General features: G+C 42.1%; 1 protein-coding gene across 1 annotated transcript in view; it reads right to left on the bottom strand.

Moving 5' to 3' along the window:
• Positions 1 to 5,938: 5,938 nt before the first annotated feature.
• The window catches only part of LOC309552542 (uncharacterized protein), a 126,466-nt gene continuing 114,811 nt past the window's right edge, over positions 5,939 to 17,593 (bottom strand). Inside the window, exons 13-15 of the mRNA XM_082253496.1 lie at positions 15,948 to 16,107; positions 12,348 to 12,465; positions 5,939 to 6,097 (exon numbers count right to left, since the gene is read on the bottom strand). Coding sequence (XP_082109622.1) covers positions 5,998 to 6,097; positions 12,348 to 12,465; positions 15,948 to 16,107 — 378 coding nt within the window. The 3' untranslated portion in view covers positions 5,939 to 5,997. The remainder of the gene's footprint in view (positions 6,098 to 12,347; positions 12,466 to 15,947; positions 16,108 to 17,593) is intronic.

Below are 17,593 nucleotides of genomic sequence, written 5' to 3'. Positions count from 1 at the left end.
TTTTGTTAGGATAAGGGGTTAGAGTTAAGGTTAGGTTGGGGTTACAATTAGGAGTTAGGGTTTAGGTTGGGGCAGAGATGTCTAAATCAATTTCATTGTGAGCCAAATCAGCAGTATGGGTGCCCTCAAAGGGCTGATTGTACCCGGGATGCACTACTTACAGAGTGCAGGGTTCATGAGTGTGCTATGGACTGAGTGCAGAGTTCAGGGGTGCGTTACGTGCAGGGTCCAGGGGGGCATTACTTACAGAGTGCAAAGTTCAGGAGTGTGTTATGTACTTAGTGCAGAGTTCAGGGGTGTGCTACATACAGAGTGCAGGGTTCAGGAGTGCGTTAGGTACAGGATGCAGGGTTCAGGGGTGTGCTATGCATAGTGTCCAACCCCAGCCCTTCCCTGTGTAGGCGGCTCTGTCTTGCCTTGCAGGGAGACTGTTCTCTCTGAGATTCTGGAGATCTACCCCCACCATGCCCCTCTGTGAGTGCATGCTGAGGGCAGGGTTTAGGGAAGGGCTATGCACAGTGTCCAACCCCAACCCTTCCCTGTGTAGGTGGCTCTGCCTTGCCTTGCAGGGAGAATGTTCTCTCTCAGATTCTGGGGATTTACCCTCACCATGCCTCTCCTTGAGTGCGTGCAAGGATCTGTTCGTTCCGGGAGCCACTGAGAGAAAAGCTGTCCCTTGTAATAGAGAAGGCCTCTGTGTTTACAAGTCACAGTAGGGAGTGGAGGGTGAGAGCCGGAGGTGGTGAAATGGAGTTTCCCGCCACGTTCTGGCTGCAAAACTAACTGGATGCGAGGGCCACATGCCTGGTGGGCAGGATTAGGCCCGCGGGGCTTGTGTTTGACATATGTGGGTTGGGAATTAATATTATCTTTATTGTCTTATTATTATTCATGTATTAGAATTATTTTAGTACTACAACTACTACTACTAATAAAAATAAATATAAACTAATTACACAAATAAATACAAATTATCTTAAAAAAAAAAAATAAAATAAATGAATACTATGTAATAATAAGTAAATAATCCCTAACCTTGACCCTTAAAAAAAAAAAATAAAATAGTAAATGAACACCCTAACACAAAAAATAAACAATAATAATAATAATATTAATAATACATTATTATTAATAATTTATTTATTTTGTTCGGGTTTGGGTATTTATTTTTGTAAGGTTAGGGGTTGAATTATTTTATTTAGCACTCCAACTGAGCTTCTAAGATAACTGCGCTGAAGTTCCATATCAGAAAAAAAAACACAGTTTTGAGGGTACTTGAACCCTCTTTTTCAAAGTAAAAAGGAATGTAGGGTAAACAGTAATTTTGGAACTTCAGTTGTGCTGTCTTTTTTATATCCAGATACATGCCGATTAGGATTCTTTAATGTTAGGGGGAAAAATAGCCTACAGTGTAGAAGAGACCTTTTCCACATTTATATCAAGTAGGATTACTGGATTCATAACAGCAAACCTCTCAGTCAAGTACTGTTCCAAAGCTAGACATTATTTCAAAAATACATGCAATCCACGAGTTACAAACATCCAACATACAACTCATACTTACAAACGGAGGGAGACAACAGGAAGTGAGAGGAAATCTACCATTAGAAAGGGAAATTCACTCCTGTAAGAGTTATCATAGGAAAAAGGTGTCTCCATTGAAGCTTTGTCACCCAAATCCTTGTTTCCACAACAACTCAAACTTTTCAAAATCCAATTGTCACAGGGACAGAAAGTGAGACATCTTCTGAACAGGGGCACAGACAGCAAAACAAATGTTACAGGGGTGGTAACCCTTTCCTTTGCTATCCAGTAAGCTTAAAAATTATTTTTGGGCTGGAGTTACACTTAAAAAAATATACCTGTTCCAACTTACACACAAATTCAACTTAAGAACAAGCCTACAGAATCTATTTTGTTCGTAACTCGGGGACTACCTATATACAGATATGCTATAAATATGCTGGCTTATGAAACATAGATAGGAAGAGTGTTCATCAGACAGTGTGAAATGATTGTATGGTAAAATACAGTTGCTTAAACAAACAAGTCCTACCCATTATACTTGGGACCAGGATCCATTGTCACACTCTGTGCAGATACACAAAAATAGGAAAAAGCTGGCTGAAGGATAGGGGTTATCCCTATAAGTCACACATGGAGGGTAAGTTGGTAGCCAAAAAGATGAAAAGGCCACTGACTTACCTGAGAGGTGCTTGTCATTATTTCCACAGACAAAGAAATTCATGATTTCATATTTGAAATACAAGGAGCATTCAAGTCAAACCAGGATTTTTATTTTACAGGAATTAAAAGGGATGCTAGGGTGGTGGTACTACACGCATTAGTAAGTGCCAAGTTTGTCTTGTTACTGATAGGCGGTGCACATGTCGCAGGCCATTCCAGGGACTGCTAATCAAGATAGCAGACAACAGTGTTAGTGCGTGCATGGAAGAGAGTGTGGTGATGAAGTTTCTTGTGAACAAAGGCCCGCAGATATCTACAGAAGACTTCAAGCACAGTACGGCTATGAGACGCTCAGCTGCAGGATTTTCTACCCCTTGGGGCCACTATTAACAGTGAATATTACTGTCGTGTTCTGAGTGATGTCTAAACACATCTGTGGAAAAAACGGCCTGGTTTGATCACTGAGGGCGTCCTGTTTCTCCAGGACAACGCACAAGCTCATACTGCTCACCCCACTACGTGCAGATTACAGGAACTCAGCTGGGAGGTATTGCCACATTCCCCTTACAGTGGGGACCTCGCTCTGAGTGATTTCCACCTTTTTGAATCCCTAGAGTTCCTCCGAGGTCAGCATTTCAGCACTGATGACGAAGGGAAGCAGGCTGTCCTAGAATGGTTCAGGCATACTAACAAATCCTTATATGCTGAAGCTTTCAAGGCATTAGTTAAAGAGATTGTAAACCTCCGAATTTTTTTTTTGAAAAAAAAAAAAAACACCTGAAAGACAAACACATAATGAGCTATTATGCATCACATACTAGCTCATTATAAAATACTTACCTTAAAACAAAGCCCTGAAGTGCCGACCGCTCTCTCATGGGTGACATGTTCTGTCGCCCTTCTTTCGGGTTTGCGGCATCTGGCCATTTAATTGGCTGGAGCCACGATAACGTCACTCCGGCGCAAGCGTGTGGGAGCCGACGGTCACGGCACGGGGCTCTGAAGGCACGGGGCTCTGAAGGAACGGCACCAGCGGCCGTTCCTTCAGAGCGCATGTGCCAATGATGTCACTGGCTGCATTTAAGGTAAATATCTCCTAAACGGTGCATGTTTAGGAGATATTTACAGTACCTATAGGTAAGTCTTAATATAGGCTTACCTATAGGTACAACTTGCAGAGGAGGGTTTACTTCCTCTTTAAATGCTGGGATAAGTGTATAAATGTAGCAGGAGAGTATGTTGAGAAACAAAGTTTCCACTCGTTGAAATTTGTTGTTTTATTATATAAACTCAAAAGTCCCGGTTTGACATGAAAGTCCCTCGTACAAAAGCAGGATTTGGCTCTACTTTCTTGTGGTCATTCTCACCCCATTCCTCCACATAAAATCTCAGGCTATCCTTCCAATTCCAGTGATGAAATTCTAGGAAGGACCTTAATAAATTTGGTTTGGTTGCCACTGATCGTGACATTTTTAAAAACATATTTGCCCATATTGTTTAGAACATGGTCCTCTTTATATCTCATATATACATTTTATATAGCCATTAAGCTGATACAAATTAACCAAATGAGATATAGTTTATTCTTTTTTGGGAAAGAGTTGTGATTTGTATTTTGTTACACTTCATTTTAGACATTTTCCATTATGTGGACTAAACAAATTGACATGGGTATCGAGCCAAAACTTTTTCTCTTCGGTTTGTATAGGGTCAGATTTTTACTGCTATCTAGTGATCCATCAGATAAATATACCCTCATGTCTTGTTCTGAATAGACTGGAAGTGGGGATATTTTCTAGCAGCAACACAGACAGTCATAAACAATGTTTTCTTTAGTAGTGCTTACTAGGGCTAGATTCCATTTCAGATTTGTTTTTCACTTTTTGTCTGGTAAAAAAACACAACAGGAGTTCTAATTGCTCCCCATTGGAAACTAGAAGAAAGTTGTGGCTTGTCATACACTTTAGAGCTGAATGTAGCCACTCCTATGAATTATGTTTATATTTCTGATGTCCAGTTAGGTTGTATATGTATTTACCTGTAAATTCCAAAGCTTTGTATCTGAAATAAATTACATTTTTTCATCTTGACAGTCCATCAGTTCTCAATAAAAACACAAAAACCAAATCAACCTGGATTGATTATTGACTGAGCCAAGGACTTTCAATGCTGTTTGTCTGCTATCAGTTGCTAAGGGTAACCCAGGGGAATCCAGAAAGCGTAATTCTCAGCAGTCCTCTGGGGGCAGTGCTACATATACACAATGTATACTGACAGTAAGGCCTGTTTCACACAGGCTTCAGCTTGTATAAGAGCAGTGTGAACAGCAAGCTTTGACAAAGCATTTGCAGAGCTTTCAGCAAGCATTGTTAAAGCCTTTAAAGTACCATTCAGTTTTGGTTTGTAAATGTTGAATACATATCCTAATAGAGTGATGACTGTCACTTTAAACAAACTGCTAGCAGGCTTCAGCAATTCTTGAAGCCTGTTGAAAGCCTGCTGAATTCTGCTGGCAGCTTGCTTAAAATGGCGATCAACACTCCTATTAGGATCTGTGTTCAAACTGGAGCTGAAGGGTACTGAAGGGTACAACAAAGCTTGCTGAAAGCTCTGCAAATGCTTTGTCAAAGCTTTCTGTTCACATTGCTCTTATACAAGCTGAGGCCCGTGTGACACAGGCCGTAGGGTCCCTTAAAAACGTCACATTCACACTTAACCTTTTCTTTCAAAACATTTACAGTAGCTCCAATGATTTAAGGCAGGGCTGGCCCAAAACATTGTGCTGCCTGGGTCCAAAAATGAAATGCTGCCCCTCCAAAAAAGCTTGCTCATCACGCCCACCAAAAGGCCCACGCAATATTATTTTATGTCATGATAAGTAAAACTAAATTTATCAGGAAGTCAGATTCATATGCAACAGCACCTTGTCTACATGCACAATTATATGACATACCATTATGTTCAATTCCAAACCACAAACTCCAGTATTATTTTATTTGTCTGAATGTCTGATGACATTGGGCACACCACGATCACATAAGGAACGTTCCCCGGAGGAGGCCCTCCGCCTCCTCATACTCATCAGTTTGCACTATGGGCGGCAGTATGAGATGGGGAAATGCTGCCCGTAATGTGCCGCAAACTGATAACACACAAAACTGCTCGAAAAAAGAATCTTGGGCATCAATTTGCTGCCCCTCTCAAAGTGCTGCCTGGGTCCAATGGACCCAGTGGGACCCAAGATAGGGCCGGCCCTGATTTAAGGTACCCACACATTACTGACCATGTATGCTAAATAATAGCAGAACTGTGCACAAATCTCAAAGTGTGCCTGGGATATGGGAGCACAAAATATACAACGCAACTGTGTTTACACAATAATATTGATCACATGCATTGGAAAGCTAGCATGACTGAACTGCCGTGTGTTGTACCTTTATACTGTTATATTAAACTGTAAAAAAAATCTCTTTAAATTACAAAAAGTTTGAAAAAAATTCTCTTTATGTGCAAATGTATCTTCTGCATGCGGGGTTGGTGATACTGAGTGCGGCACTGAGCAAACATTTTGGCTTGTGTTGTTAGCAGAAAAAGCAATGCAAATAACAGGGCAACCTTCAAAGGCTTGAATCTGCAAATAATATTTTATTAATTTTTATATACAAATTTTAAGCATTTAATGAACAAACCTGAAATTATTAATATGATAGGCAGTACAGAAATAACACGTAAGCCAATACTTGTAAAAGGACCTTCATGGTTGGGCTACAGCTGTCTGACAATCCTTCAGTGGAGGACACTAAGCCACCACTAGAGGAAGTCCACTGAGGTCGCCATTGAGTCGATGCCACACAAGTTAACATTACGCTGCATCTTGGCATAACCATTGTCTCCCCAAATTTCTGCCCAGCTAGAAAAGAAAAGAAAAAATGTATCTTTTAACTTATCTTATAGACTAAACAAAGTTAGATATGAAAGTAAATGGTCACTATGTAATAATGTGGGTGATTAGCTGATACATAAGTCTAAGGCTGGCCATATATTATACAATTTTCTTACAATTTTCTGTACAATTTTCTTTAAATTTACCTTCAACTATGTAGTACAAAGGCCTGCCTTATAGGATACAATTGAAAGTATTGTTTAGTTTTGACCTCATATTATATGGATTTTGGTAAATTTAACAAAAAATTGTACAAGAAAACTGAACATGTATGGCCAGCCTAAGTTCCTGACAAATGTAAAATTGTAAACTAGAAAATTACTAATAATTATTTCATTTAGAAATAATAATTATTACCACTGAAATATTCATTATGTTGAATGGAAATTGCTGAGCATTGCTCATTGCCATACAGGTTACAGCTGTCTGTAGCTTTTTCTAGTTTTTAAGGAAACTGGAGCTGGATGGTACTTTAAAGGCTTTAACAAAGCTTGCTGAAAGCTCTGCAAATACTTTGTCAAAGCTCGCTGTTCACACTGCTCTTATGCAAGCGGAAGTCATGCTGAGGAGTCTTCAGTGAATGAAATGCATTTCATTAATTAAAGGGTGATCATAGACATGGTCAATAAAAACACAGCGTGCAATTATTTTAGTCATTGCTTAACCACTTGCTAACCATCCCATGCAGATTTAGTGCGGCACGGCGGCTCAACTGCGCATAGTCACGTAGATCTACGTGATTATGTGCACGCAGTCTCGGCAGAGTCGCGTTCCCGCTGTGATTAGCCACAGCGGGAGTCAGGCAGTGGGAAGAGCGGCAGCGATCACCGCCGGCCCCCAGCGATCGTCACAGAAACTGACAGAAGATCCACCTGCTTATGTAAACAAAGCAGGCAGATCTTCTGTCACACGGGCAGAGAGAGATCAAGAGTTTCAGCTAAGCTGAAACCCCCGATCTCTGTCGGCCCCCCCCCCAGTCAGTAAGCATATTACTGACTGGGGGGGGGGGGCATGGTCAATAAAAACACAGCGTGCAATTATTTTAGTCATTGCTTAACCACTTGCTAACCACCCCATGCAGATTTAGATCTTCTGTCACACGGGCAGAGAGAGATCAGGAGTTTCAGCTAAGCTGAAACCCCGATCTCTGTCGGCCCCCCCCCAGTCAGTAAGCATATTACTGACTGGGGGGGGGGGCATGGTCAATAAAAACACAGCGTGCAATTATTTTAGTCATTGCTTAACCACTTGCTAACCATCCCATGCAGATTTAGTGCGGCACGGCGGCTCAACTGCGCATAGATCTACGTGATTATGTGCACGCAGTCTCGGCAGAGTCGCGTTCCCGCTGTGATTAGCCACAGCGGGAGTCAGGCAGTGGGAAGAGCGGCAGCAGTGGGCAGCAGTGGGAATCTCTGTCGGCCCCCCCCCCAGTCAGTAAGCATATTACTGACTGGGGGGGGGGCAGTGGGAAGAGCGGCAGCAGTGGGCAGCAGTGGGAAGTCAGGCAGTGGGAAGAGCGGCAGCGATCACCGCCGGCCCCCAGCGATCGTCACAGAAACTGACAGAAGATCCACCTGCTTATGTAAACAAAGCAGGCAGATCTTCTGTCACACGGGCAGAGAGAGATCAGGAGTTTCAGCTAAGCTGAAACCCCGATCTCTGTCGCCCCCCCCCCCAGTCAGTAAGCATATTACTGACTGGGGGGGGGGGCATGGTCAATAAAAACACAGCGTGCAATTATTTTAGTCATTGCTTAACCACTTGCTAACCATCCCATGCAGATTTAGTGCGGCACGGCGGCTCAACTGCGCATAGTCACGTAGATCTACGTGATTATGTGCACGCAGTCTCGGCAGAGTCGCGTTCCCGCTGTGATTAGCCACAGCGGGAGTCAGGCAGTGGGAAGAGCGGCAGCAGTGGGCAGCAGTGGGAAGTCAGGCAGTGGGAAGAGCGGCATCCCAATTTCGTGGCATTAAAGTAATGTGTCTAACATAACCCATATTAAAACACAGATGTGAACAAGCTAGATGGTGGAAGGGTTCTTTCACATGGGCAGCTGAGGGATGGGAGGGGGGAGCAGTAAAAACAGCCCACCCAAATTCTAACATTACAGTCTGACAGGGCTGTAAACATGGCACAGCCACAATGCTTTGCTTCATGTCTGTGGCATTTTTAACTGCCGAGTTTGAGAGGTGGCAATACCTGTCAAACTTGTCTATTGAGATTAATGGGGCTGCACCACAACTGTGAGCCAAATGGCTAGATGAAATCTAAAGCATGTTTTTAAACATTTGCTCTTTGCACCAGTTTTTCATCTATCAAATTAATTAAATAACTAATAATCTGATTACTATGGGTAAACATTCATTTTGCTTCAAATTCTTGGCTTCTGGGATTGTTTAGCCTCAAAGAACATATTTTCAACAAGGTAGGTGTTCACCCTTATTTCTAAAACTGACTTTGTAAAAGTGTATGGGGTTGATTTACTAAAGGCAAGTATAATGTGCACTGCAAGTGCAGTTGCTCTAGATCTTAGTAAAGGAGGGGGAGCTCTGCTGATTTCTATCATCCAATCATATGCAAGTATGTGATTCTGCACTTCGGGGTATTGGGTGTGAGTGCGTGCTGCTGGCGGCTCGCTCCAGCTGTCATTCTACACAGCTGATCAGAGTGTCCCCCGCCAACCGCTGATCATTCGGTACACAAGCAGAACAGCTATCTGCCTATGTAAACAAAGCAGATCACTGTAAGGCAGTTCAGTAAAGGTAATCATCATCTGGGATGGCCCTGCATCTTTAATTTCCAATTTTCTGCAGCATTGCAATGACAACAATATGGGGCTGTCATTCACCTCCATGTCCGATGCCCATAAACTCGCTTTTATAGATCTCAAATTATACCATCAAGACAACACCATCTGTGCACAAAATTTCACCAAACCCACTGCCAGCAATTCCTACCTGCACTTCAGAAGCTGCCACCACCTACGGTGGATCAACAACATACCCAAGAGTCAGTTTTGCCACTTGAAACACAACTTTACCCAGATCCAAGACTACCAACACCATGGCCTGCTTCTTTAGTGAAATTTCTCGACAAATGGTACCCAGACACCATCACTGAAGACGCCTTCCAACTCTACTTACATAAAGATGTCAGTAATAACAGATCTGGGCGCATTGATGACAACTCCAATCATCCACCCCCATCATGATTTATCACTCACTTCCATACACAATTCAAGAGAATGGAATGCATCTTCTCCAAACATTGGGACATATTGAAAGAAGACCCTCATCTGCACAAATCCCTTACCGCCCGCCCGCTTTTCACGCACAGGTGAGCTAGGAACCTTAAATCCCAAATAGCACCTAGCAAAATATGCTCTGCTAAACCCACCACCAGTGCCTCCCTTACTTTTTTCAACATCAAAGGGATGTACTAGTGCCATAAAGCATTATGTCTTACATGTAAGCGCGTCAAACATGGCCAAAAAGATTTCTCCTCCAAAGGCAAGGTATACACTATACCATATTTTTACACATGCTCTTCAGAGTATGTAGTATATTGCCTCATCTGTCCTTGTGGCCTCCTCTATGTGGGTCGCACCATACAGACCCTGCAGTAACGTTTGGGTGAACACCGGGGCCTAGTGGAAAAGGGCTCAGCCAAACACAGTGTTCCCAGACACTTTTTAGAAAATCATTCTCAGAACTCCGAAGGCCTTCGTGTCTGGGTCATAGAAGCTATCTCCCGGCATCTTCCAGCAGCCGAACACTATAAGCGACTTTATGCTGGGAAAATTACTGGATTTTCACCCTGGATTCATTATCCCCGGGAGGTTTAAACGAAGATTTAGAAATCAACACTCTGCTGTAATGTCGCCGCTTGTTTCCCCACATATCCCAGCATTCTCACTGGGTATAATCATCTTTTTGTCCCCATATACCATCGGGATATATATATATATATATATATATTAAAAAATTCTCTAGCAATAAACACCAAACTGAGCATGTACAGCCTGACTCCAAATGCTCTGTTCTATCAGAAGATGGGTTGAGGAAATTAGTATATGATTTTACATTTTGATCATAGATACTCTATAAGTGAGAGAGAGTATTCCTACATATAATAACATTTTTAACATATAAATTGTAACAGCAACACACATTTTATCAGCTATAAAGAAACTGATGCCAGACGCTTTTTGTTTTTACTAACATTTGGTTAAAAATAGTCAGATCTTTGTGGTATTTTCATGCCTAGTGTTTTAGACAGTATTAAATTAGGAAATCATGTCACAGGGCGTTAGAAAAAATAAGCTGCAGAGGCACTACAAACGCCAGGAAAAAGCAGCTGTAAAAACGTGCTTTTAGTAGTTTTTTCCATTAGTGTTATTGTGCATTTAGCCATGTTAGCTTTTAGCAGTGTTTTTCTGCCTCTATTCAAAATCAATGGTTGCCTATGAGCCGTCTTTGATATGGCTTTAAGCCCATTGATTTGAATGGAAGTCACATCCAAGTCGAATCATGATGATCCGACTAGTGATGCGACTTGCGCTCTGAGGATCTTAAGGGGGAACCCCACGCCAATATGTAAAAAAACGTTGTGGGGTCCCCTCCAGGCATCATATCAGGCCCTATGGGTCTGGTATGGATTTTAAAGGGGAACCCCTGCAAAAAAAATGCGCGGGGTCCCCCTCAGAACCCATACAAGACCCTTATCTGAGCATGGAGCCTGGCAGGTCAGGAAAGGGGAGGGGACGAGCGAGCGGCCCCACCCCCTCCTGGACCATACCAGGCCACCCAGCATCAACATGAGGAGGTGGATGCTTTGGGGCAGGGGGGCTCTGCACCCCTCACCCGAAATCACTTTGCCCCCATGTTGATGGCAACCTGATGATGCGTGATGACACAAGAGGGCGGGGTCTCAGGGTGACGTCATCACGTGGCCACATCCCACGGCTATATATGAAGCCACAAAGAGTGGAGCAGGCATAAAAACAGGAGACATCGTCGGAGCAGGACCGGGCTGGCAGCGGAGAAGATAAGAGGGAGAAGATCGGAGGAAGAAGGCCTGAGGGAGAAGACTGGAAGGAGAAGATCAGAGGAAGAAGACCGTAGGGTGAAGATCGGAGGGAGAAGACCCCTTGGATGCGACTTCCATTCAAATCAATGGGCTCCCATAGGGAACCATTGATTTTCACATAAAAAAAAAAAAAGTATGATATGGCTTAACGCTGTATAAGCAACGTTAATCAATGTTTAGAAGCCTTTAGCAGCGTCAGAAGTTTTTACAGCTGTAACGCTGGTTCTCAGAATGCACCTCCTTGTTTTTTTTTTGCAGCTTGAAAATGCCTATGCCACCTACAGCTTCAAAACATCTGTGTGTGCATGCATGAGGCCATAAAATAACACGGAGGAGCGTTTTTAAGCTGCAAAAAAAAAACGTCTGACGCTCCTAAAAGCAGCTGCAAAAATTCCCTGTGTGCATGAGGCCTTAAAGTAGTTGTAAAAGCACAAGATTTTTTACCTTCATGCATTCTATGCATGAAAGTAAAAAAAACCTTCTGTGTGCAGCAGCCCCCCCCCCCAGCCCCCCTAATTCTCACCTGAGCCCCCTCGATCCAGTGAAGTCCACGAGAGCTTTTTGCCAGCTTCTGGCAGTGTCAATTACAGCAAGTGAGCCAATCAGGAGACGGAAGGAGCAGGGCTGGGCCAAGGTGTGTGAATAGACACACAGAGCCGTGGGTCGGGAGCGCACCTGCTTGGGTTCCCCCAGAGCAAGCTGCTTGCTGTGAGGGCACCTGGCAGGAGGAAGGATCTGGGCTGCTCTGTGCAAAACCATTACACAGAGCAGGTAAGGCCCTGTTCACATTGCCGCGATCCGACTTGGGGGGGGGCGACCTCCGAGGTCGCGGTGCGAGCAGCTCGCCGCGACCTCGGAGCGGCCGCCACGGACTTCATAACATTGAAGTCTATGGCGGTCGCCTCCGAGTCGCCCCAAAGAAGCTCCAGACCCTTTTTCTAAGTCGGAGCGACTTGTGTCACTCCTATTAGAACGGGTCCGCAGCTTCCCTATGGAAGGCGACCTACGGCGACCTGTGAGGCGACCAGGTCGCCTCACAGGTCGCCTTAGTGTGAACGGGGACAGTTTTAAAAAACAAAACAAAAAACAAAGCTTTAATATCACTTTAAGTTAAGAAATATACCTGTTTTTTATTAACCAGTAGTCTATGTTCTGACCCGTCTTTTCATCATATTCTGTGCCATATCCTACTATAATGACTGCATGAGTTACATTTACAGTACAGTTTCCAGTAAAAATACCTGAAAAAAAAACAAAGAGAATAAGAGAAAAATCTGTGATTTCTGTCTATTCTTAATTGAAGCATTCTTAAAACAACAGAACAAAGGCAGGCATTGGTTTCTAGCTTTATTCCAACAAAAGTGCTTTATGCAATGAAATGTACACCAACCACCAAATGGTCAGCACAATTCTCTTCAAGGCTCTGCAGGACAATTCTTTACTAAAACATGCATAGACTTGCCAACCGGCCCATAGACAAATGACATCCTTGGTTGCTAGTGGAATACCGGGGTTATGGCTGCAGCAATATGACATAACCCCGGTATTGCTTTTTTCAGCTGGCGATTCTCTAACTGGAAAAAGTGGTCCCAGTGGCGGATTCGCCGCTAGATCACTTTTTGAAGTAACGGGAGTTGTCGCCCCGCCACTTCCCGGTGGTTCTCTGGCTTACCTCGTGGATCAGAAAGCCTGAGAACTGATCCGGTGGTTGCAGCTGCTGGTAAAAGAAATGAGCGGAGAAAAGATGGCCTCTGCTAATCTTTATGGTCTAGGAGGACTGGAGCAAGGTCATGACGTCACCTCCGGTTTCGATCCAATGTGAAAAAGGCCACAAGCACTAGATCAATGGATTTCTTTTTTTTTTTTTTTTTTTTGTGATCTGACGCTTTACATTGTAGAGGAGAGATGTGGGGTCTTATAGACTCCATATCTCTTCATAAAGAGGACCTATCACTGTTTATTTCTATCACAACGGATGTTTGAAAGTATACATTCCTTGTGATAGGAAGACAAGTGATGAAAATTTTTTTTTAAAGCGAAAGTGTAAAAATATAAAAAGTAATAAAATATATAATAATACATTTCTTTTTTAAATTACCCCCATGCTCATGCTCAGTGGTGAACGCACACATAGGTCAGGCCCACATATGTAAACTGTGTTCAAACCACACATGTGGACTATCGCCGCGAACATCAAAGCAAGTGATTAACACTGGATTATAGCACTAGATCTCCTCTGTACTCTAAACTGGTAACCTGTAGAAATTTTAAAGAATGCCTATAAAGATTTTTAAGTACTGTAGTAATTTGTAGTTAAGTACTGTAGTTTTCCGCCATTCCACCAGCGTGTGCAATATTAAATTGACTCGGCATAACATCATCTTGGCATTTCATCATCTTTCAAATTTTACAAAAAAATTGGGTTAAATATTGTATTGTGTTTTTTTTTATTCATTAAAATTTTTTTTTTTTAAAAATTGCGTTTTAAAAATCACTGCGCAAATGGCATGCAACATAAAAAAAATGCAAGGATCACCATTTTATTCTCTAGAGTCTCTGCTAAAAATATGTGTGTAATATTTTGGGGTTCTAAGTAATTTTCTAGCAAAAAAACCCACAGATTTTTACATATACGAGAGAAGTGTCAGAAATGGCCCCGTAGACAAGTGTTTAATTTATGAATATGTCTCAGGCAAGTAGCACACCATGACACAGCTGCCCATAGGGTAAACTGTCCAACAGAACAAAGATTTGTGTTATTTTACTCCTTGTGTTACATTTTTTAAGGGATGGGTGTAACTATGGGGTCTGTGGTTTGCTTTCAGGATGATCATCATGGAACTCCCAGGTCAACCCCAGTCATAGTGATTGTTGTCTATCAAAAGAGCTCCCCCATGCCCGGTGTGTAACAGTTGTGGTTGTCCCCAGACACCACCCTCATTCCCCTATTTAGTATAATGTGCTGCTCTCTTCTCCTCTTACATTTAGATCTCAGCCATTCAAACCTCTAAATGATTGATACAGTAAGGAAAAGGAGGAATCATTGTGCTAAAATCAGCAAATGTTTTGTGTGTGTCTGGGTAGCAGCTGGAAAATATTGGCAGATATGGAGGAATTGTTTCCTTTTCTCAATATATCCTTTAAAATGTGTTGTGCATGTGTAAGGATTCCCTCGTCTGGTTGAAGACAAAGCAAGATGGTGGAGGATGTCCCAAGACCACCAGTAAGATGGTAAAAGAGTCTAACAGAGGAAATTTACCCTAGGGGTAACCCAGTCTTCAACAGAGCCACTGATAGTGTGGTTGGAACATGTGCAGAAGACCTCTGAGATGGGTTTACTTCTCAAGGCAGAGTGGAGGACTAAGAACAAAACTCTAGCTAAAGACAGACTAAGTTAATGCAAGGCAGTTAGACAACCGTGGCCATGTATCAGGTCAAAAATGATAACAAAAGTAAGAAGGGGGCTGAGGATACTGTAGGCTAAATGAGAAATAAAGGTGGGCTGAAAGTTTAGCAAAAGAAACATAAACAAAGCTCATGGAGTGGACGCACCCAACAGACAAGCAGATACTACAATGAGTGTGTAGTCAGGTGCAGTCTACTTTCTCCAGGTGGTGCTCCTCCTCTGTTGTTGGAATGGAAGTCAAGAGGAACAGGGTTCCTCTATAGTTTCCTGGGTCACTGGGGAAGCTATCCTATTGGACGCTGTTGCCCCTTGTGACCCTAGTAGCCATCTTGGCTAAGGCAGAGCTTTTTTTATGGCCCGGGCTCCTTGGCTTTGCGCTCTCTTTGCAATTTGGTAGCATAGGGACAGGTACCCCATTTGTTAGGAACAATATTAGGGGTAAGAGAAGGGTTCCTGACAAGGAGGGAAAGCGTGGGGATGCATCTCCTTCAAACTTCACCCTGCTTGGGCACAAGGTGACCAGGTCGCATTCTGCTCTCCTAACAGACCCTGTCAGTTCGGCTAATACCTGCTCTCTTCATATTACTTCCCACCGTTTTGTTTGTGAACTGTTGCTGTACTATTTCAATGCTAGTTTTTCCCTGCACCTGACTGTGTGAACTATTATTGCCGCACCATGCTGCATCTCACTTACAAGTAGCGCCACTGGGCAGTGACAGTGCTATAAAAGAACAAACTAATAATTGTGAGCCAGGTTTGTACATTAATGCACATAGGTATGCATGGATGTATTTACATCTGTGATATGTAGCATGCATGGGATCAGCAAAACAATCAGGGCAGCCATGGTGGGTTTGGGTAGGAGCTAATTATTTAATATAGTATCTACCAAAATGTAATTTTGCCTGCCTTCCAAAAAATCTTCCATAAGCATGCATGATTGAATGAACCAATGCATTCATATCTGTGCTAATATAAGAGAAAGAAGGGAGAGAACAAGGACTTCTCAGGGCTTAGCTTAGGTATAAAAATAGCCAGAAAACTCCACCCTGTCTCACTGATTAAGCCAGGGGGTGTCGGCAGAGGTTGTAAATAAATATATATATATATATATATATATATATATATATATATATAGTTTTATATATATATAGTTTTATATATATATATATATATATATATATATATATATATATATATATAGTTATATATTGTATATGTACATAATATATATTCTCAACTGACCAGATCAAATCATAATCCTCTTACATATTATGTTCTGTAGTGTATTCTTTATTTTTGCCAATTGCAGCTTACCGCTTTTGTATAGCATAAAATCTTCACTTGCATCAATTCCAACTGAGATAGGTCCATCCAGTGCCAATGATGATGCCATGTTTTGTTCTTCAAGCAGAATATAAAATTTGCTCACATTAAATTGTATTGCATCGTCATTTTTTAACAAGCAGACAGATTGCTAAGATAGATGGAAAATATGGGGAAACAAATTCATAAATAAGGTTTTGTGATCTCATTCCAAACATTTATGGAAAAGGTTTTTAATCTTGGAATGTATTCCTGCTTCAGTATCTTACTATGCACTTTTAAACATTTCTTTCACCAAAGTACTTTTTTTTTCCCTCTCTGCCCTATATAATTTCCTTAGTGACTTATTCAATTAAATTATTATTTTCTGATACACAGGTGGGTTGAAGGATAACCAAAGTTTTGCGGAGCATAGCTGGATTCTCACTGCTGCCTTCCTGGTTCAATTTCACAGAGTGTTGTACGAATAAAGAGACATATTAGTACCATAGAGCAGGGCTCAAAATTTCAAGTCTTGAGCTACTAACCAGGCCTTATGGGTTATTTGCCACCAGTTTTCCCACCCAACCCCTACCCCTTATTCCACCCCTAAACACGCCCTCTTAAATGAGCTCATGAAATTACACTGTTAAATGTTTTTTTGTAGAATGAAGTTACAAAAATCAATAATAACAATAATAACTTTAACAATATTAACATAAGTATATTTCATTGATCTGACTGTGATAAATAAAATAAGGATAAAATATAATTGGCTACTATAGGCACTGTACACATCATTACTGCCTTGATAAGTACATTTTAAATGCTATATTAAATATAGCATTAAAAAAAATAAGGATTTAGGATGCAGAGAGGTTTACAGCGGAGCACAGCACTGGACAGGGGAGCAGGAGCTGCCAAAGTTAACTTTTCCTATTTACAAGCTGGTGATTGGTTGCTAGGCAAGCAACCAATCACCAGCATGTTAATAGGAAAAGTAAACGTTGGCAGCTCCTGCCCAACCCCCCTTCCCACCCCGCCCCACCTCATCTAGTTCTTTGCTGACTCCCGCTGTATGCCAGGCCCTGCTAAGTGAATAACAGAGGGTGGAGGCTGGGAGGAGAATCGGGTCTCGTTCAACCCCGCCTATCTTTGGGGCCCTCCCCCTCCGATGCGGCTCCACACTTGCCCTCTTGCTTATTTACACTCGCCTAATGCAAGTAGGCGAGTGAAAATTTTGAGAGCTGCTGTAGAGACAAAAGCAAAAAACTTCCACCAAATAAAGAAAGGACTTATGTTTAAGGATATATTTTACACAGAAATCCTTTGTATATATCATTCTTGAGGTGCCTAAAATATTGACCAGAACTACCATCTTGTGCTAATGAAGTCTATTTGTTCAACAAAGACTCTGCGTTTGTTTTAAACACCAAGTGGAACTCACAGTTCTGCCTGGCAAAATATGGCATTAGGGAATGTTTTTTCTCCTATTGAGGAGGGTGATTTCCTGGTTTACTGACCTCCATCCTTTATTTCCTGAGAAAAGCTATGCCTAGAACCCACCATATACAGTATAAGTATGAGATTTAAAATAAAGTCTGCTTTTGTCCTCCTATTTCCAAGTGAGCAGGTACAAGATATTGTCCTTATGGTAC

This window comes from Pelophylax lessonae (assembly GCF_965119305.1).
Source record: "Pelophylax lessonae genome assembly, chromosome: 4".
Lineage (NCBI taxonomy): Eukaryota > Metazoa > Chordata > Amphibia > Anura > Ranidae > Pelophylax > Pelophylax lessonae.
The sequence above is the reverse complement of the archived record's forward strand: the minus strand, read 5'-3'. Positions and strand labels throughout refer to the sequence as shown.